Source organism: Balaenoptera physalus (assembly GCF_965194825.1).
Source record: "Balaenoptera physalus genome assembly, chromosome: 7".
NCBI lineage: Eukaryota > Metazoa > Chordata > Mammalia > Artiodactyla > Balaenopteridae > Balaenoptera > Balaenoptera physalus.
Genome location: NC_138886.1, coordinates 116,403,164 through 116,425,121, shown reverse-complemented (window position 1 = coordinate 116,425,121; position 21,958 = coordinate 116,403,164). Strand labels below are relative to the sequence as shown.

The 21,958-nt window shown below is 34.9% G+C and overlaps 1 protein-coding gene across 1 annotated transcript in view; it reads right to left on the bottom strand.

The window, feature by feature from the left end:
* The window catches only part of GLRA3 (glycine receptor alpha 3), a 190,306-nt gene that overhangs the window by 95,054 nt on the left and 73,294 nt on the right, over nucleotides 1-21,958 (bottom strand). Inside the window, exon 4 of the mRNA XM_082469094.1 lies at nucleotides 847-1,070. Coding sequence (XP_082325220.1) covers nucleotides 847-1,070 — 224 coding nt within the window. The remainder of the gene's footprint in view (nucleotides 1-846; nucleotides 1,071-21,958) is intronic.

Sequence of the window (21,958 nt, the reverse complement as noted above, 5' to 3'; positions counted from 1 at the left end):
GAAGCAGTTGCCTATTGCAATAAATAGAGCATATTGTCTCTTCTAAGAAATATGACATGAATTCTGGTCCTAACTTCCTGTTTTTTTTTTAAATTGAACTAAGTGATAAAAATAATGATGGAAAATTTAAGATAACCATTTTATTTTAGAATGTTTAGAATAGTTTTCAGGTGGCACACAAGTCATCAAGTAGATTAGTGTAGCTATTTACTGAATTTATACCTGTTTGCTATTAAATGAACAGCCAAAGCTGAATGAGTTCTAAAGTTCAACTGTCAAGAAATGTTATTTTTTGTGTTTATATTTTGGTATTATTGTTATGTTTTGATATTAGCTTTAAAAGGCTACATGGTCTTCTGAGAAATGTATAATAAATAACTAAAATGTAAATAAGATCTTTTACTAAAGGATGACCACAGAAGCTCAAGGACATCTTAAAAAATACATACACCTGATAAATAATTTATGGGAAATGGATCCCATACAAGAAAACTTAAATATTTCTTCACGTATAAATATTTAAAGGAAGTATGCATACATAAAAATACAATCACAACATATGATTCAAGCTACGCTCAATCTGCCTTTAAACCACCCACTAACTTGGCTTACGTAAGAACCTGGGCCATTTGTTAAAAAAGTGGATTTCCAAGAGTTACACATATAGTTCCTGGATCTGGAACTTGGTGTCTTATTGTTGATTAAATATATTTGGGAAATGGTATAGTGGGAACTTAAGTGGAACAATGAAAGCACTTACTCAAAAATTTTAAAACACTCACTAAAAACTAAAAAACACCTACTACTCTGTTTCACTGAAATCAGGGATTTAAGCCTATGGCTCACCTTATTGAATAAAGAACATTCCCATTCTTGAAAATTCTTAACAATTTGTTGTCTGTAGTAACTTCATGAAAGTTGGCTCCCTTTTCATTGGCAAAGAACAAATCAGGTTTCCAAATGGAGTCCAACATGGAAGGGTCTAGGTCTAAGGAGTCATCAGGATATTCACTATATGCAAGTCGAGGATCGTTCCATTTCTGACGAAGAAAGATATTCACTCTGTAATCCTGTGACAAAAGAAAGAAAGGGTGAAAAAAGCCTGGTTTAAAATATTTAGACTTGTATGTGTTAGTCTTTGGGCTTCTCTGAATTATAGCAAAAGCCACTGACATCCTTGTGAGCTTTCCATACCCCTCATTCCTCACTTGTTACCACCAAGAGTCGTTCTAGTTCTGAGGATTTGCCCAGGTTTTTTGTGATCTATATGCCTCCAAAGAAAAGGCCACAGAAGAGCACAATTTTATCATGCTTGTATTTTGCTGTTCCATTAAAATTTTACTCTCCTGGCTTGTCAGAATAAAATATTGGATTGCTATTAGACACTCAGAATAAAATATTTTTGGATTTGCATTTATTTTCTAGAACCATTTCTTTTAGTAGGTATCCATTAGCATCCAGAATGCATTTAGTGAAATTTTCTTGAAAGCTGTCTATTTTCTAAAAATGAACATATGTACTTCTTTACAATAAAGGCACATTTTCTCATCTTTAGTATAATATGTAAGTTCTATGAAATTGGTGATTTGGTAAAAATAAAAGGTGGTTTTCAAATAATAAGGGATGAGGGCTTCCCTGGTGGTACAGTGGTTGAGAATCTGCCTGCCAATGCAGGGGACGCGGGTTCGAGCCCTGGTCTGGGAAGATCCCACATGCCGCGGAGCAACTAGGCCCGTGAGCCACAATTGCTGAGCCTGTGCGTCTGGAGCCTGTGCTCCGCAACAAGAGAGGCCACGATAGTAAGAGGCCCGCGCACCGCGGTGAAGAGTGGCCCCCACTTGCCACAGCTGGAGAAAGCCCTTGCACAGAAACGAAGACCCAACACAGCAATCAATCAATCAATCAATCAATAAATGGGATGAAACCTTTTGCTATGTGTCCCATGTGTTTTCCAAAGTGACAAATCCTTTAAGATTTGACTTAAGAGATTTCCCAATTAGACCTTTCATAATTAAGTTAAAAGAAGAGTCAATGATTTCAAAGTCTTGCTCACAATTTCCAGACTAATGTATAGTGACAAAGATTGACAGCTATGTGTATGTGTGGTATTTGTACACAGTATATGAGTATAAGTACTATCTATGACTTTACAAATACAATTTTCCCCTTAGACTTTTGAAACGAGCAAATAAACATGCAGACTTCATCATAAGTATAAGTAAAGTGAACATTTTAAGAAACCTTCATTTCCACAAAAAAGAGCCAGGGCTGGAGATATTCAGAGAAACTGAATATCAGTTTTCATCTATTTATTCATCCCTTGAATACCAAATTACCAGTAGTCAGAATAGAGTGACCAAGCAATCACAAAGAATGCTTCCATAATATCTGACCCGTAGATTGGTTATCTTGCAAGGAGGTCAGATTCAGAGTTTGCAGTGAATGTTACAAATGTATATGTGGCCTTGATCATTAGTTGTGCACTGAGATCCCTGTCTTCTAATTGTAACTAAGGTTACATACCAGATAGTAATTTTTCTGCTTGCTAGGTGCCCCATGTATTTTCCAAAGTGACAATGGAGCAGAGGTCACTTCAGCTTTCTACCACAAAGCTCACGATAATGTGGAGATCTCACCAGCCTCAAGGATCTGCAGAACTTATGAACGGGGATACATGAACAAGCTTCTACCAGCCAAGGACGGGTCATCCTCTCCTAGACTAGGGTTCAGAGCCCCAAGAAGCACAGCTCCATGGCTGGTGGCCAGTTCCTGCATCCCTCCCTGTCCTGTAATCTGTGCATCCACCCTAACTACCACCAAACACATCAATGATTGGACTAAAGTCAGTTTCTCTCTGCCTGACCTCTAGGGAGGACTAAAGCAAGACAAGTTATAATGATACCTGCCAGGAAAAATAACTGACTCGTAAAGAATTTCCTTTAGGACTGATTCTTAAGACATATTTTTAATGATGAAGTATTTTTATGCTGTAATGAATTTATTGATTGAGAACAATCTGTGATGCTAAAATAAAAGTCCTTTTAAGCTGCAGTCTATGTGATAAAATTTGGTAGACTCTCCTCATCTTTATGTTTTAGTGATAAACTTTATAGACACAATCTCAGATCTTCCAGGAATGCTTTTTTGCTCCAAGAATGAGCTGAAAAAAGACATCAAGTAGCCTTCAGTTTCTGTTTCTAAATCACACAAGGAAAACATCAACTGTCATCTGTCACCAAGGCCGAATGTTATCCTGTATCCACTGTGCTCTTTTTGTGAATAACCAGGACTATCTTTGTTTACTAACATGTTTAGGTCTTTGGTTTAGAGCCAAGGTTCAAAGCAAAACTGAAAAATGACCATTTCCTGAAAACCCAGAAACTTAGGTTTCAACAGTCCTCACAATTTGGGTTTTGACCTGCCTGCAAATGAACATTGTAATGGGAAGCTTCCCTATCAAACAAATTCAGCTTTTCAAAAATAAACTTTTAAGCCCACCTCCTCATAGCCAATGTATCCCATCTGTGCTCAGCAACCGATTATATTATTTCTGAATCCTGATCATAAGTGAAAATGTGCAAAGAAAAGGGTATAAAAAACATTCAAATAATACCACTCTAAAAGAAGTCCTTGTAACTCAAGTTGAAATAACTTGCTTATAATAAAAGGCCATGGACCAAAGAAGGAAACAGCTTTGCAAAACAGAGACAAATGGATGTGTATGCAGCATATGACAAAAAATGTCAAGTGGACTTACTAAAGCCAGTTTAAAAATTCAGTCATTCCTTGGACATACTTAAAGACTAAGTGTTTTTGTTTGTTTGTTTTGGGGGGAGGTTTCTGTTTTATTTATTTATTTATTTATTATTTTTATTAACAGTGTTGTGTTAGTTTCAGGTGTTAAGTGTTTTATTAAAGGAATCTTCCCTGTTCGCCCTGGCTATGCTTCTGTAAGGGTGAAAATGTAGAAAGCTTATATGCGAGTAAAAACAGAAGACAATAATAAATATGAGATAATACATCATGAGAATGAAATCAATATTTGTATCTCACATTTCTAAAATCTACCCATGGATTGCATTCATTCATAAATCTTATAAGGTAGCTGAATTGACATTTACGTGTATGGAATCATAATATTTTAGAACAGAGACATTAATGACTCTTTTTCCCTAGAAACTTCTTTTGTAGTAATATACATTTTTGCAAACCCTTCAGAAGTTAATTTTATTTTTTCATCATTTTGCATGTTACACAATTAATGAGTTATTTTAAATGTTATATCAGTGTATTATTAATCTTGTACAACAGTGATAGAAATGTAATCATTATTTCATAATATAGAAAGACTAATTTTGACATTTTGGAAGTCAAATTTTATTATTATTATTATTAGAATAGAGTGTACCACGCTATTCTAATCACTTTAAATTAATTGTGTAGGAAAATATTTTGTTGACCAAGTAAAATTATATATCATGTTTGGATTTGAAAATAAGTATCCATTAAAATGTGGTTTAAATTCCATCTGTATGTCACATAGTAAATAATAGAACCACACTACATTTTCTGACCTAGTATTTGAAATTCTTACGTTATGAGGTACAAATAAATAATAATTCTATTAGGCGAATATTATAATGATTGTAATATTATAATATACCAGGCTCAGAAGTAAGTCTTCTTGGGATCAAATGTCAGCTCTCACAGTGAATAGCTTTCTAATCTCCCTGCACCTTGTTTGCTCAACTGTGAAATAGGGATGATTATAACAGCACATCCTCTGATAGAGTTCTTGTGAACACTGGATTGATCCACATAAAGTACTTAGAACCACACTCATTAAAGGTTAGACCCTCAAAATTAGAAGCCATATTAGATAGAAATTTGCTTGCATTTTCTGTTTCTAAATTAGTTTTGAAGTACTAGGGGCATTTTGATTTGAATCTGGGATAGTTGAATTTGCCATAGAAGAACATGGGACAGATAATTGTAATGTTGAAATCTGGTGAATAATATCTTTGAAAATTTGCAGAGCTATTATGATAAGCTTATCGTTGACTTCTGTATTTCAACATTTCTGCATTTTTATATTTTGTCTTTAATCAATTGCCCCTCCTCCCTCTTTATATATAAACATACATACATATACATATTAAATTTGTTTGTTTGAGTAAATAAGGCCCTTTTCCATCATAGCAAATACAGCTGTTCACATTTCACTTTGTGCCAGATGTTATACTAGGTGCTTCATGGGTTACTTCTACTATTCTCATAGCAAATCTGTGAGGTAGGTGTGATTATTAGGTGTGCTTAGCTTCACAGATGTGGAGAAAGGAACAAAGACACATTAAGTAACTTCAGTGGGATTACAGAGCTAATAAATGGCAGAGCTATAATCCAGACCACAAGTTCTGATTTCAGGGTTTTAACGATATACTGACTGCATAATACACTGCCACTCATGATTGCCTTGTATGCAAACCAAACATTTTATAAACTAACACAGATTCTGGTTTATGTGGTTTATGGTGGGGTCTTTTGGTAAGGAATTTGGGGATTTACTGATCAACATGCTCGCTGATGGGAAATTGCAAGCACTAAAACTAAGTGTTCCCAGATTAAATCGAATTGTTGCCACATTGTCATTTGTCCGTAGTGGATACCCTGGTGGGAGACCAAATTTAACAGAGAGCACAACCCTATGTATCAGCTAAAATGACATATAGAATATTATTTTCATCTTTTGCCTTACAGGGAAGCATAGCATTGCTAGAAATGAACTGAAATGACCAATTAGAAAAAAAGTAGAAAGAAATAATCACCTAAAGTTAACAAAGAAAGTTAAGTACTTATCTTTTCTTTGGTCCATAATTCAGTTAATTTTTAAATTCCTTACTGCTTTCAGGCAATTTCTAATCCAGTAGCTAAGCCTACCCCCAACCCCTTGACCCTTCCTTTTCTCCCTGCCTTCTCACTCCCTCATTTCTGCAATTTTCGGCCCTTTCCTCTCCTTTCTTCTCTATTCCTTTCTGTTTCTGTGTCTCTGTCTCCCTCTCTTTTCCTCCCTCTCTCCTCCTCCCCTTCACTCACACACCTGCGCACAGCGCTCCTGCCCCCTCTGCCTCTTTAAAACCTGCTGCCAAATTATTATTTTGTTGTTGTGGGCAGGTGCTTTTACATTGTATTGTTACAGATCAAAGAAAATATATATCTACAATGCTGCTACTGTTGATATCTTAATCCCTTTGTTTTCTTTTCTTCCTACACATTTTCACACAGTTGAAATTTATCATACCTGCTCTTCTGCCTCTTTCATTTCACTGAATGAATTTTATGCATTTCCTGGTAATCCTCTTAATCATCATTCCAATGGCTATATGATGCACTTTTCTTACACAAATACTTTTTCATATGATTGAATAGTGTCTAGTGCATATGGAATTACGCAATTTGTGAAAAACTGAAATGTGTTCATTTATTTTCAATAACCAAATATATTTTTTTGCTTTATGTCTCAATAAATCTGAGCAAGAATTAGGAGTATAAAGTATTTCTAAAAAAGAATGTGCCAGGCATATAATCAGAAGGTAGTATGTCTAAAACAAGATTCTTTGAAAATGGCACTGTAAAAATAATCATCACAAAATAGCACAACAATAACCACCAAGTACAGTATTTTTTCTGGACCACTTGAATGCTTTCTAGTTGATTGTAAAAATTTTCATCTAAAATGGGGTTTGTAGTGGCAATTATCACTGCCTTTCTTATTTATAATTTGATTTAATGAGAATGGTTTTATGAATTCAACATTCAGTATACTAATTAATCTTTGAAAAAGAGGCTCTTTCCCAGGTTAAAGAATTCAGTTTCTACCCCTATTTTTAAAGTTGTTGATGATACTGTTGAAGCTATTGTTAGGAAGTGGTACTTAACCTTATTAAATTATTGGAAATTTATTTGAGAGTCATGTGATTTTTAACTTGATATAAATTTTTCCCCAGTATATCATTATTCAGTTACTGTCTGTAAAAAGTAAGATGTGAATACCTAATGGTATATACATATATTGGAGCACATGTATATTGAAAAGTTGAGATAGATTATATTTATTTTAGCTAAAAACTCAACAGAATTTATTCAATTAAAAATATTAAACGATCAATATTATTCTCAAAGTTATTTAGCATTATGCAGCAAATGCTTATTTTATCATATATTGCCAACCTGGAATTTAGTTTAGTGTTGATAATACAATAGTGAAAGATAATCTCTGCTCTCCAATTGCTCACTATATTGTAGAAGATAGCCTGTAAACAGATAATTTTTTTCACGTTATAATTGCTATGTTGGAGGCATGTACAGCAAGCTAGGGGAACACAAGGAAGGGCTAGCTAATAGGGACCAAGGTGGAGAGGCTGGGGAAGACTTCCTGAGGAAAATCTAATTGGGCTTCGTTTTCAAAATGAAATAAAATTTAGCTGGGCAAACATTGGGGCCATAATAAAACGTGTCCTGTAAAATATTGGACAGAAAATCCAGTAACCACTAGATTTTTGTATGATTAATATAGGAATTTGGCTGAATCTTAATTATTATAATTTATTATTTACTTCATTGGACATTTATTGAGCACCTTCTGTGGAGCAGGTAATATTCTAAGGGTTATAAAGTTGAATTATGTATTGTGTCTACCACCTGGAGGCAAACAGTCCAGACAAGAAAAGGAGATGGAACACATCATGAATAAAAGCAGGGAATGTGGAAGGAAGACACTATGAAAATAAGAGCTTTGATGATTTTCACCTGGTGTTAGTCTTATTTTTCTAAAAAATAAAATAAAGAGTGCGAAAAAATAAGTCTTAAAGACTTATATATATATATACGGGGCCCTATGACTGCAAATTATTTTCTGGATGAAGGTACACAATGTATATACTTCTTAAAAGTATTGCTGTCTTACAAGAAAAGAAGAGGATTCTCCAAAGACAAAAAGAGTAACAAAAATAAGAGTGAGCTAAAGCCAAAGGAATGATAAACAAACACAAATGCCTGAACTGGGAGACTGAGCCTTGGGCCACCACAAGGTAGGAAAACAGAACTTGTGACTGAGGATTAATTAATCAGACCCTCAAGATTATCATAGACTAGGTTCAAACAAATATGAGCTCATAACAATGACAATATTTTAACTAAAGACAAAAGAAAACAGACATGAGCAGACATGGACTTTAATGGAAATACCAGATCAAGAATAGGAAATAAACACGTAAAATGTATTTAAAGAAATAAAAGATAAAGTTGATAATAGGAAGCTATAATACCAGAGATACTTTTTAAATAATCAAATAGAATAATAAATGAAATGAAAACATAATTGTTGAAATTAAAGGTTTAATGAATATGTAAAAGCATATAAGAATCAGTTGAAATGAGAACTGAACAGAATGTACAGCTAAAGAAATATCCCAGATTAAAATAGTGGGAGAAATGGAGAAAGAAAAATTTTTTAAAAGTTGAGTCTTTAAGGATAAAATGGAAAAACCTAAAGTAATCTGCATCTAATTAGGATCCCAGAAGGATGAATTAGAGAAAGCCAATAGTCAGAGAAAATGACAAGAATTTTCAGAACAAACATAAGAAACTAATGCTTGGATTCACAGAACTCAAAATATATCAATAAAGGTATGTAAAACTAAGTTTATATGAAGACATTATATGAAAACTGCAGAATAGCAAAGGAAAAGAAAATACCTTTTAAAAAAATCACCTTTCTACTGCCAAATAATATTTCATTGTGTGGAATATCACATTGCATTTATTCATTCATCAAAAAGGAATGGAGTACTGTCACATGCTACCACATGAATGAAATATTACGCTAAAGAGGCCAGTTACAAAAGACCATGTATTATATGATTCCATTTATAGAAAATGTCCACGTCGGACAAACCTATGGAGACAAAGTAGATTCCTAGTTGAGGGGAAGCAGGGAGTGACATGGATGTTAGGGAGTGATAAATGTCTAAAAATATTTGTGATGATGGTTGCACAACTGTGTGAATATTCTAAAAATCATTTAATTACAGACTTTAGCTAGATTAATTGCATGGCATGTGTACAGTAAGTACTTATCACCTATCCTGGAAAATACTTAGACTGGCAGCAGACTTCTCAACATCAATAATGAAATTCACAATATAATGGGTCAATTTACTCAAAATACTAAGAGAAAATTACAGTGAACTTTGAATAGTGTACTCAGTAATATAATCTTTCAAAACTGAAGATGAAAGAAATTCATTAAAGAAAAATACACAGCTTAATCTTGAACATTTATAAAGTGGACTTCTAATCAATTTACTTCAGAAAGACAGAAAAAAAAAAAAAAAACCACCCACAGAATCCTGTTCCGAAATGCAAACAGAAATGATGAGAAACTGATTAAAGTGGATATAAATTCAACTAGTCTTCCTCTATATAAAAATGTTGCTATGAATGCATAATTTATGGGGTTTAAATGAACTGAAAAATTGGAAAGACAATATCATATACTAAGACTAAAATCGTACGTAGAAATACATCCAAAATATGTTAAAGACTTTTATGCAGAACATTTTATAATTTCTTGACAGCATAAGTACTTAAATGGAGAGAGATGCCATGATTATACAAAAAAGATTAAATATTATGAAGGGAGCAATTGTTTCCAAATTAGTTGTTAGATTTAATGCAATTTTTGCCAAAGTCCAACAAATTTTTTGAGGAAATTGACAAGCAAATCTTTAATATATATTTATATTAATCATACAAATTATGATTCAGGAATAGCCAAGGCATACTTATAAAAGAAGAACAAAAGTAGAGTGACTTCCTGTAATAGATACTTAAAATGACTAAAATGCTGTAAGACATTATGATATTGGTGCAAAGATAAACTGACCAATGGGACAAAACGAAGAGTCTGAAAACAAGCCTTATTTGATATATAAAGGAAGTAGTTTGCAGATTAGTGTTGGGTGCTTAATAAATGTTTCTGTATGACAAAAAGTTCACATTCTTTCCCAATGTGACACCACTCAAGAAAGCAAGTTTGGGTAAAAGTTCAAGTATAATAGTAAAATTTTTAAAAATAGAAGATATAGCAGAGTATTCTATGGCCTTGAGGTAGGGTAGATTCTTTAATAAATTCTATGATGTCAAAATTAAGAAATTCTATTCATCAACAGGCTACGTAAGGAAAATGGAAAAACAAACCACAGTGGAAAAAGATATTTGCCACACAGGTATAACTGACAATTGGCTATTGACAGACTATAAAAAATCTCATACCAATGGATGAGAAAAAGACAAAAAACTGAGTAGAATAGAGTCAAAAGAAGAAGACATGTTCACTGGGCAGAGATCACAAATGTCCAACAAATATGTGAAAAAATGTTCAAACTCACTGGTAAACAAAGATGTGCTAATTAAGATATTGAGGTACAATTTTATACCTACTGGGTTATTAAAAATAAGAAGTTTGATGATATGGAATTTGGCAAGGATATGGAGCAAAATGATAGCTTATATACTGCAGCTGAAAATAGAAAAAGTGGGAAAAATCGACATTGTATTATAAATTTGATATGTGAAAACTCAAGATAGAAAAATTTTAGTTCTAAGTATAAATCTTAAAGAAACCCTTCCACATGTGCACCAGGTGACATATACAAAATATTTATAGCAGCACCATTAGTGATAGTGAAAAACAAAACAAAAACTGGAACCAATCCAAACATTCATTGATGGGAAAATGTATAATAAATTATGTCAACAAAATCAGATACCATATAGTTGTGAAAATGAATTAACACTACTATTTGCAATGAGGATAAATCTTAGAAATGTTAAATTTAGTAAAAAAAGAAAAGCGTCAAAGATATGTTATAGCACCATTTTCATAAAATTCAAAACCAAGCAATCCCTCTCTCACTCTCTCTTTCTCATTTATCTGTCTATCTATGTCACTTTCCCTCTCTCTAATAAAATTTTGAGGGCAAAGGAATTATAAACACAAAATAGTTGACAGTTGTTACCTAAGGAGATATTAGGAGAATGGGCTTTGATGGATTATACAGTTATGTTTAATATTGGTAATATTTTAGTTTTGAAATTAGGTGGTGGTTTCAACAGTGTTTGTGTTATTAAATTATACCTTGTCATTTACATATATTATTTATGTAATTACATACCAAAATATTATATCTGAATATGAAGTTAATCACTGGAAATGCTCATTGGAACTACCCTATTCATCCATGGGAAATACCCTACACACTGTAGTGTTTTGCCATTTATATACTTTGTGCAATATATTTTATGATTTATAACACATGTTTTTATTAGTATCTTGTTATGCCCATCTTACATGATGTTGTAGTGGGTAGAGTGATGACCCAAAGATGTTCAAATTTCAATCCTCGGGACCTGTGAATGTGTTAACCTTATTTGGTAAAAGAGATTTTGCAGATGTGATTAAGAACCTAGAGATGGGGTTATCTGGGTGGGTCCAATGTAATCATGAGGATCCTTATGAGTGAAAAAGAGGCAAAGAGTCAGTGTCAGTGATACAATGTGGGACTGGATTGGTTTAAGATTGGGGAAGAGAGCCATGAGCCAAAGAATGCAGGCAGCCTCCAGAAGCTGTAGAGACAGGGGGATGAATTCACTCCCATAGCCTCCAGAAGGAACATAGCCCTGCAGACACCTTGATTTTAGCCCAATAAAACTCATTTTGGAGTTCTGACCTCCAGAATTGTAAGAACATCTTTTGCGGTTTTAAGCCACTAACTCTGTGGCAATTTGTTACAGCAGCAATAGGAAATGGATACATATACCTTTTAAAATTGATTTGCATACTTTCTCATTCTCATTTTTTGAAGAAGTTTCTAGAACAATAGATTTTTTTTTTTTGCTAGTCATTCAAGAGGGTAGAACATTTAAGGCAAAAATCACTGGATTTACAGACAAATGGAAAAAAACAACTCAGATTGCTTCCTGTTTGTAGGAGTCCTACTCAGAGATCCTGACTAATTTCAAAATGATCAGAAAATAACTCTCCTTGCTCAAGAAACAAGGATAAAGTGCAAACTTCCTAACAAATGTTTCATTGGTTTAGTGTTATAAGATTTTCTCACTCCGAAGTACTGCACAACATAGGTTGCTATGCTTCACAAAGTGCAGAACACAATAGTCAATGGCAGAGTAATAACTCGTAATGTCAGCTCTTGTTGCTCCTACCATCTGCTCTACAAACCCCACCACAAGGAGGGTGGTCGTCTGGGGCCACTGATTCTGAAATAACGGCCCACTGGGAAAGTGCCTTTCCATTCTCACTACACCAACAGGGAAGAAAGCAGTTTTATAAGAACAATTTAGAGGTTCAGAAAGATTATTTCAAATCTCCCCTTGACGTCTTCATTATCCATATGTTTAATTATTCTTTAGAAAAGGGCAGAATTATTTTAAAACTATAATTTTTAAGGAAACTTAATTATGTACCAAAGCTGGAAACATAAAGAATTCCCAAGAATTGAGTCGACTTTCAAAGATAAATGGAAAATGAAACATAAAATCAATCCTTGTTTTTCAGAAGTTGAGAGGTTTTTTCTTATAAGAATGGTATTGAGGTCTTCCCTGGTGACGCAGTGGTTAAGAATCACCCTGCCAATCAGGGGACACAGGTTCGAGCCCTGGTCCGGGAAGATCCCACATGCCGCGGAACAACTAAGCTCGTGCGCCACAACTACTAAGCCTGCGCTCTAGAGCCCGCGAGCCACAACTACTAAAGCCCGCGCGCCTAGAGCCCGTGCTCCACAAGAAGAGAAGCCACTGCGATGAGAAGCCCGCGCACCACAACGAAGAGTAGCCCCCGCTCGCCACAACTAGAGAAAGCCCTCACGCAACAAACAAACAAAAAAAGAATGGTATTTAAAGGAAATAGTTATATGAATTCATATGATTTATCAGGATTGATCAGAACATGTGTGTGGAGTCAGTGAACTAACATTCTATGTTATTCATTCAGTAACCTCTGTTTAGATGTAAGATTTGTCTTAGTTTGTGCAGGCAGCTATAACAAAACACCATAGACCGGATGGCTTATAAACAACAAAAATTTATTTCTCATAGTTCTGGAGGCTGGAAGTCTGAGCTTAGGGGGCCAGCATCAGGGTGAAGGCCCTCTTTCTGGTTGCAGACTTCTCACTGTGTCCCCACATGGTGGAAAGGGCTAGGGGGTCTGGGGGATCTCTTTATAAGGGCATTGATCCCACTCATAAGGGTTCCACCCAAACGTCCTAACTACTAATACTATCACCTTGGGGTTTCAACGTATGAATTTGTGGGGGACACAAACATGCCGACGATAGCAAGATTGAAAATTAAACCACTGGCAAAAACAATAAAAGGCTATATTCATTTAGAACACTGCCTGTGCTTACACTCCAAGGGTAGAAATTCTGGTGAGGGAAGCTTAGTCCATGGGACCATTCTTCCGAAGTTGATGGAGATTTATTCCAACTAATATAGTTCATCCAGTTTGAGCGTGCCTGGCTTTAGAGATAAAGACTACACAAAGCTACTACTTCCAGTAGCTGCTTCCTTTCAAAGAAAACCAGTAATTTATGCTGCTCTTTGGTTGTAAGGTAACAGATGATCCTCTGCCTTAATGTGCCCCTAGCTCCACAGGCTCCATTGATCCAGCGATGCCCTTCTGCCTCCGGTGCTCACTTGCCGTCCTACTCGATTCCCCTGAGTCTGCAAGTTGTTTGCCCAGGGCTCAGGCTTCCCACAAACTGGGCTAGCCAGTCAGGTGGAATGCTTTCTCTCCTTCACTGCAAGTTTTGCCAACAAACCTATAGGTAGGGGGAAAAAAATGGCACCATTTCCTGCCTCATCTTTCTGCCCAAATCATTTCATAAACGTCTGTTCACACCGTTTTATATTATACCAAGTAGGAAGAGGAAGTTTATATGTTTCTCATGGTTGAAGCAGCATAGACATGGAAATTCTGTCACCACCACTTCCATTCATGACCCCAAGTTTGTATCAAAATGTATACCCAACGTAGAATGTGCTCACTTGTTTATTTCTACTTAATGCTAATCACATAACTGACATGTTAAAATGAACCTAACCCTTTACACATAGCACTTATTTTCAATTTGTATATTGAATGACATGTGGGCAGTGATCTGCTTATTATTTATTTTTTGGACTTCCAATAAGTAATTGTTCCACTACTGGAATGTATGATTTGGATCACAAAAAGCCCAAAGTCTCTTGGAAAATGAACTATTATTTGGTCTTCAGAACATCCTATGGTCAATCAACACTATGAGAGCTCCTCAAATCAATCAAGAAATTCTAAGGACCCACTATTAGGCAGAAAACTTTTCTAAGGATAGCTGAGAGACACTTCACAGTTTAAAAGATGGATAATAGCACCACATAATAATAATTTTTTGAAGATTTTCCAACTAGTGTTTCCTTGAATGTCTGATGTGAACTATGTTATATTTTATGTGTCTTTTTCTTTCATTTAAATTGTGGTCAAATACGTATAACATTTACCATCAGTGACTTTTAGTACATTCACAATATAGTGCAACCATCACACTTTCTAGTTCCAGATCATTTTCATCACTTAAAAGGAAACTCTGTGTCCATTAAGTGGTCACTTCTCATTCCCCCTTCCCTCCAGCCCCTGGCGACTGCTAATCTGTTTTCTATCTCTACAGATGGGCCTACTCTGAATATTTCATATTAATGGAATTATACAATATATGGCCTTTTGTGTCTGGCTTCTTTCACTTAGCATAATATTCCCAAGGTTTATTATATAGGTGTTTTTAAAGTGTATTTAAAAATACATAGACATCATCTGCTTAATTTACAGAAACTTGAAGGGTCTCATTGAGATAATTATATATGCAAGGTGATATAATTTTAAAGATGTTTTTAGAAGTGAATGCCATATATGCCATGTATATACATATATATAATCAAAATCCACAACAAAATAAAAGATGAAAACAATAAGTATTATTAATTGAGTGATTACTTTCAGGCTTGAAACTAGATGCCTTAAATAAAATTTGTAATTGAAAAAAATACTGATTAAAATCTGCCTTGCGTATAAGTTTTCAGGGATGTATTTAATCTTATAAATGACTAACAGCCTCACCTTGCGTTACAAGTATTTTTCAATGATATTGATATCATATCATTAATATTGAGTATGATAGCAGAGTCTGACACTAACAGAGCATAGCTAGTCGCTTCCCACCAATCAGGTCTTAATTTACTACCATCTGTAATTTGGGACTAATGTTACAGAATGGACTAACAAAGGAAGATTTATTCTGAACCTATATAACATCAAACATTACTAAAGTAAATAAATTATGCAAATCCTTTCTTTACCTTAAGGTATTCCCAGTTTAAATACAGATTTTTTAGTTATACACTAACATAATTTTTAAATTTAATCTATTATTTTGCAACAATGTTCACACTTCCTTCATAATTTTAATGAACTTTTAACACAGCTTGGATTTGGGAAAAGACATAGTTTAATAAATAAAAACAAAGGAATGCATATTATTGGCAAAGGATTTTTATTTTGTGTGCTTTTACATTTGTCCTCAGTAGAAAAACTGGTCATGTAAACAAATTATTCCAATAAATGTCTTCAGTATTTTTAAATTGTTAACACTGAGGCTTAAAATATAACACTTTTATATTTTAATTGATATTTAAATTTTCAGTGGTTTTTCTGTAAAAACTCCTTATGACCTTTGGAAATCTTTTGATTCATGAGGGCTTATACTGTACATTATTTACTATGAAATGGTAGAGGTTGAATATTAAAAGAAAAATGTTCCACTTTGGAAAAGTTTTAGTGAGCTAAATATTAAATGTTCAAGATGAAATTAAATTATATTTAGAATGATGTTTTCCTTATGAGCAATCCAGACAACTCTTGACTAGCTGTTTGTTGATTTGGAGATTGACCAAGATTGGCCATTAGGTATTTTGTTTCTGGGGTAGAAAACACTACACATTTTAATATTTTATATTAACAGATATTTAGGATGATGCTTACATATTTCAAAGTATTCAGGTGTAGAGGACCATCATAGGCAAAATATAAGTTGCCAAGTTTCCATGTGTTTCCACTTAGGTAAAATATTTGGCAACTTGTGGGTATGCTCTTCTACTTGAATTTGTAAACTCGAGGACACACATTCTTTATTAAGTGCAAATTCTGGAGTGGGTTTAGCACAATTCCGATGTTAAAACTTCTAGATTCACTTTGCCATATGGTAGGAACTAACACAACATTGTAAAGCAACTATACTCCAATAAAAATTTTTTAAAAACATTTCCCACTACTAAAAAAGAAAAAAAAGAAATTCCTAAATATTATTTCATTTCCATGTCTAATTTTTCCTGGCTCATTTCTGAATCTATTGATATATTATTTTTGCTGTAAATTAGATTGCTATTGATACTTGAATACTTTCATAACAGGAAAATTATTTTAACTGATGAGAATGCATCGAGTAAATTGTCTTCACCAATGTCATTTTACAGGGTAAGAACAAAAATTGAGATCTCCCTAATTTTCATTCAGGCCTTGCAGACTCAGTGCATGATTCTCAATATATTCCTTCCTGCAAATGATACCACCTCAAAGACAAGGTCTCTGTTAGGGTGGCTGATTATTTTGTCTCTTTACCATGTCCATCCACCAGCTTCATCCCACCGAGAGACTTCTGTTGCAACCATGTGAAAAAGGCCCAGAAGATCTGCCCCAAACTCTGACCTACAAATTATGAAATGTAATAAAATGTTGGTTTTTATAAGCCACTAAGTTTGGGGACAGTTTGTTATGCAGCATTACTTGAAATGGAGTTGGGTAACTAGAAATGGGTGCTGCAGTGAGAAAAACCTGAAAACATGTGCAATTGACTTTGAGACCAGGTAGCAGGCAGAAGCTTGAAGGGCTTTGGAGACGTATGTGAAAGGATGAGGAAGAAATTGTTACTACAGGATGAAAAAACAACCCACCTCTGTTTTGTAGTGGCAGAATGTTTGGCAATGCTGTCACCTCAGTAATGTGGGGAAACAGAAAATGCAACTCATGAACTGTTGCATTTGGCTAACGAGATTTCTGGGTAAAATCTCAAAAATGTCACTTCACTTTTTTTATGGGCTCAGGGGAACATCTTCTAAGGGTGTAGGTATGAAACTGTAGTTTATACTTCAGAAGACTGAGAAGTTGCCTCATAAATTCTCTCAACCAGGGACTTCCCTGGTGGTCCAGCAGTTAAGAGTCCATGCTCCCAATGCAGGGGGCTGGGGCTTAATCCCTGATCAGGGAACTAGATCCCACATGTTGCAACTAAGAGCCGGAATGCCACAACTAAAGATCCTGTATGCTGCAACTAAGACCTGGTCCAGCCAAATAAATAAATAAATATTTTTTTTTAAATTCTCTCAACCAGACTAAAATGTTTCTAAGAATCTTAAGAGCATTATTCACAGATTTCTGACTCCCAGTCAAAGGTAGAGAGGCACAGGAAGCCACAAAAATGGCAAGAGAATTCAATGATAGAACCACCATCAGCTTCTATTAAAGTGCACAAGGACAGCTCAAAATGCAACAGCTTGTTAGGTCCTCAAAATTCTATGGGCAGGAAATAGAATGAAAGGCTACTCAGCAGCAAACATGGTCCATTTTTTACAGAAAAGTAAAGATGACTTAGAAGGCAGAAGCGAAAGCCCTAATGGCAAAGTCAGGTCCATGAAGAATCATTTGCAGGGAGCATGACTGGGCCCTGATCGTGTAGCTGGAGAGATATGCTTGCCTAGACTTTAGGGTTGCTAGAACTGGTGACTACTGTGCATTCCTGACGCTCCCACTTTTGAATGGGGGTGTCTATTGCAGTTTTCTTATTCTTGCATCACCTTTGCATGCTGACTGTGTGTGGGATAGGTAACTTGCATCTTAAATCCACAGATCCATTGATCAAGAGTAAGCATAAACAGTAGCTACCCTTTGAGAGCCTGTTTTGCCCTTGGACCTGATTTCTACGGTAAGATCCTAGACTTTAAGACAATGCTATAATGGAACAAGGAAGCTGGGGTCTTTAGGAAGGGGTGCGTGTACTTTGCATGTTGGAAGGATGTGAATAATTTGTCAGAGATTGTGTCTAATGAAAGATGGCCAAGAAGTCTTGCAGCTTTCCCCATGTCTCCTGAAACATTCTGGGGCAAGCTGGTTACCAAGCCACGCGGGAGGACACCTGGAGGTGCTCTGGTCAAAAACCTTAGCTGAGTCCAGATTTTCAGCCACCCCACTAAAACACCAGACATTGTAGTAAGGCCATTTTGAACCCTTCAGACAAAGTGACCTTCCAGCAGAGTAACACTGAATGGCTGTGTCAATGACAGTGGAGTGAAAAATCACCTTGCTAATTAATCCCTGTCCAAATTCCTGATCCACATAATTGTGAGATGTCATGACATGACTGCTTTTAAGCCATTATATTGTTTGCTTTTACATTATATTACTTTTCTTTTTAATTCAGAGAAAGTTTACATATACAGTGCTAACAAAGGCATAGAAGGGTGTCACCAGCACCATAATCAAGACACAGAACCAACTCCTCATCCCCAAATACTCCTTTGTGCCGCCCTTTATGCTTAAACCATCTCCACGCCTATCCCTTAAAAACCAGCGATCTAGTCCTCATCACTATAGTTTTGCCTTTTCTAGAATGTCGTATCAATGGAAGCATACAATATTTAATCTTTTGAGTCTTCTCTTTAATTTAGCTTAAGTTATTATGCGTATCAGTTTATGCCTTCCAGTTGCTGAGTAACATTCCATTGCATGGACGTACCACCGTGTTTATTCACCCGCTGATAGACTTTTGGTATATTTTCAGTATTTTTTGATTATAGACAACTCTGCTGTACACCTTTGGGTACAGGGTTTTATGTGAACTCAAGTTTTCATTTCTCTTATATCCCACCTAGGAGTGGGATTACTGGGTCATATGCTCAATGTATGTTTACACCTAGAAGAAAATGACAAGCTGTTTTCCAGATTGGCTGTACAATTTGCATTCCCACAAACAATGTATGAGATATACAGCTGTTCTGCATCCTTACTAGTACTTGGTATTCTCAAAAATCTTTTTTAATTTTTGCTTTTCTAGTATGTGTGTAGTGGTCTTAATTGTGTGCGTGTGTATGTGTTTTGCTTGAATACACACATATATAGGTATACATTATTTTTATTGTTTTATAAAAATTTTTATTTCATTAATGGAAATAGGCTTAAAGAGACATATTTCGTAGAGTCACAATATAATAAAATGAATTTGTCAGTCAATAAATAAGAATTTTCAGAAGTAAAATTTCATTATTTTAGTTCCTCTTTTTATTCTCAAATTTTCCCTATTTGGAGCATAGTTTATATGGTTACCCTAACCTGAAGCATAGTAGCAAGCCCATTATATTATAATGACTCTTACAAAGCCAGATGCCCAAATACCTGTAGGATCCATTGTAATTTATAGGTACATCTAGCCTCTATTCTAAATGTAAAAGCAGTGCAAATAACTGTATTTAGAGTTCAAATACTGAATCAATTCTCTTTTGCTGTGTAGAAAACCCCCTGAATCTTAGTGGCATAAAATAATTTTATTTGTTCACAATTCTGGGGATCTGCAAAATGGACTAAGATCCTCTGGGGATTCTTCTGTTGCAATTCTATAGTCATTTGGCTGCAACTGGGGCTGGTTGGTCTAAGATGCCTCAATCACATGTCTAACAGTTGCTGACTGTTGACTTAAGCACCTTGGTTCTGCATCACATGGTTTCTTATTGTTTGTTGGGCTAGAAAAGTCTTTACACAGTGGTCTCCAGGTTCTAGGAGGGAGAAGACAGAAGCTGCAATGCCTCTTGAGGTTCAGGGTCAGCAAACTGCAGTGTCACTTTTGCCACATTCTTTTTGATTAAAGCAAGTGACAAAACCAATCCAGGTTCAAAGAGAAGAAAAATAAGATTGATTCTCCCTTTTGATGAAAGGAGCAGGAAATTCACATTTCAAAGAAGTATGCAAAGAGGTACTGAAAGTTATGGCAGTGATCTTTGCAAATCATCTACCATAAGGCATCAGGGCAATGGATGGAAAATCATTATAATGAAAAGACCACAACAGGTGAAAGGAAAAGCTGGCCTGTATTTCTCTCCAACATGCATACCTCACAGAGATATCACTGCTTTAAGTCATAGTAGTAAAATACTTTTTAAATATTATTAAAGAAAATTTATAAATTAATCAGGCTTACTCTTAAAAACAGTAGATTGACTACTTTTCTTTTTTCTGACTTAGACAACTTTCTCACGAGTAGAAGGATCACATAAAGTATTTTTAAAACAGAGATTTCTTGTTCTCATTTATATCCTAAAAATCACAAATACGCCATAATGAAAGCATATGTAGAAAAAAACCTAGGGAGGGCCATATAACAAGGGCATTCTGTATTTTGAATTTAATAAAGTATTACTTTAAAACTACAAGAATGGTATCTTTTTATGATGCAGAACCTAGGTAGAAGAGATCTAACACTGCATGAGGTAAGAGATTATTTGCTCATCTCTGAGTTTTGTTCAGCTTTGATCCAAATAAATAAAATTTCTTTTTTCAACACACATCATAATTGGCATGATCTAGAAATTTCATAACATGTTTTTGTAAGACTAAAATTTTTAAAAAAACAAGTTTGACAAAACATAATACAGCTCAGCGATTGTGTTTTTAAAAGAGAAAAATACAAAGAAAATATTTTAAAATTTTAAGAAATATTTTTTGTTAGGACTGACAAGTCAAAATTGAGTCATATTTGCATTCATATTGACCAGGGGCATATCTAAGTCATTTGGGGCTAAGAGAATGTATTGTTCAGTGTTTTTAATATATATGAAATATTTTGAGAAATCTGATTTGAAGAGTAAGAGCAGTAAATCTTGCTTCAAATATTGAGTTGGTCAGAATGAATTAAGTTTTATAACATATTCCACAATAACTGTAGTACTAAAAATTGTCAAGGGCAAACAATTTAGCCTTAATAAGTAATAAGAAATAGAAGCCCCAGAAAAGGAAGAGGATTACAGAACTATATTGCGTTTCGAATCCAATAGCCACTGGGCTTTTAGGGGGCAAGATACTGCTTCAACTGATGAAGAAATTTAAGAAGGTAAAATATCTACCTCTTTTGTTTGAAATGTTTGCTTTTTCCTCTCTGTTTCAAGAGAAGAGGAAAAAAAAGGTAGAAATTCAGACTAGCAATATGTCATTTGCAAGTTGTAAAGTTGCCATGATCACAGCAGACAAATGACAGCTCTTACAGCCATTTCATCACCTTTCCCAGAAGGACAAAAAGTACTAGAAGAGAATTTCTGTGAATACATCATTCCTCTTCTTAAGATACCCTGGTCCTTATGAAACCCAATCTTTATCCAAGGAGTGGAGCTGATGGGAAGGGATGATGCCATAGAAGAGAGATGGCAGATGACTGAAGGCCCATGCTGTGGCTCTTTTGTTTTACCTTGCCCTTCTCATTTCACAGCAGCAAGAAAGAACCACCTGTGTGATTATACAAACCTCCATATATGTTGTGGAACAAAAGCATTTCTTTGGGAAATACAGAAATAAGGTATTTCCTCCATTCTAATTTTAGACTTGCTGACTTACTTACACAAATAGTAGAGAGTTCCTGTATCCTCCTGGCCCAGCTTCTCCTAATGTTAATATCTTATATGACAATAGTACAGTGTTTGGAACCAGAAAATTAACATTGATATGATACTATCAACTTACCTACAAACCTATTTT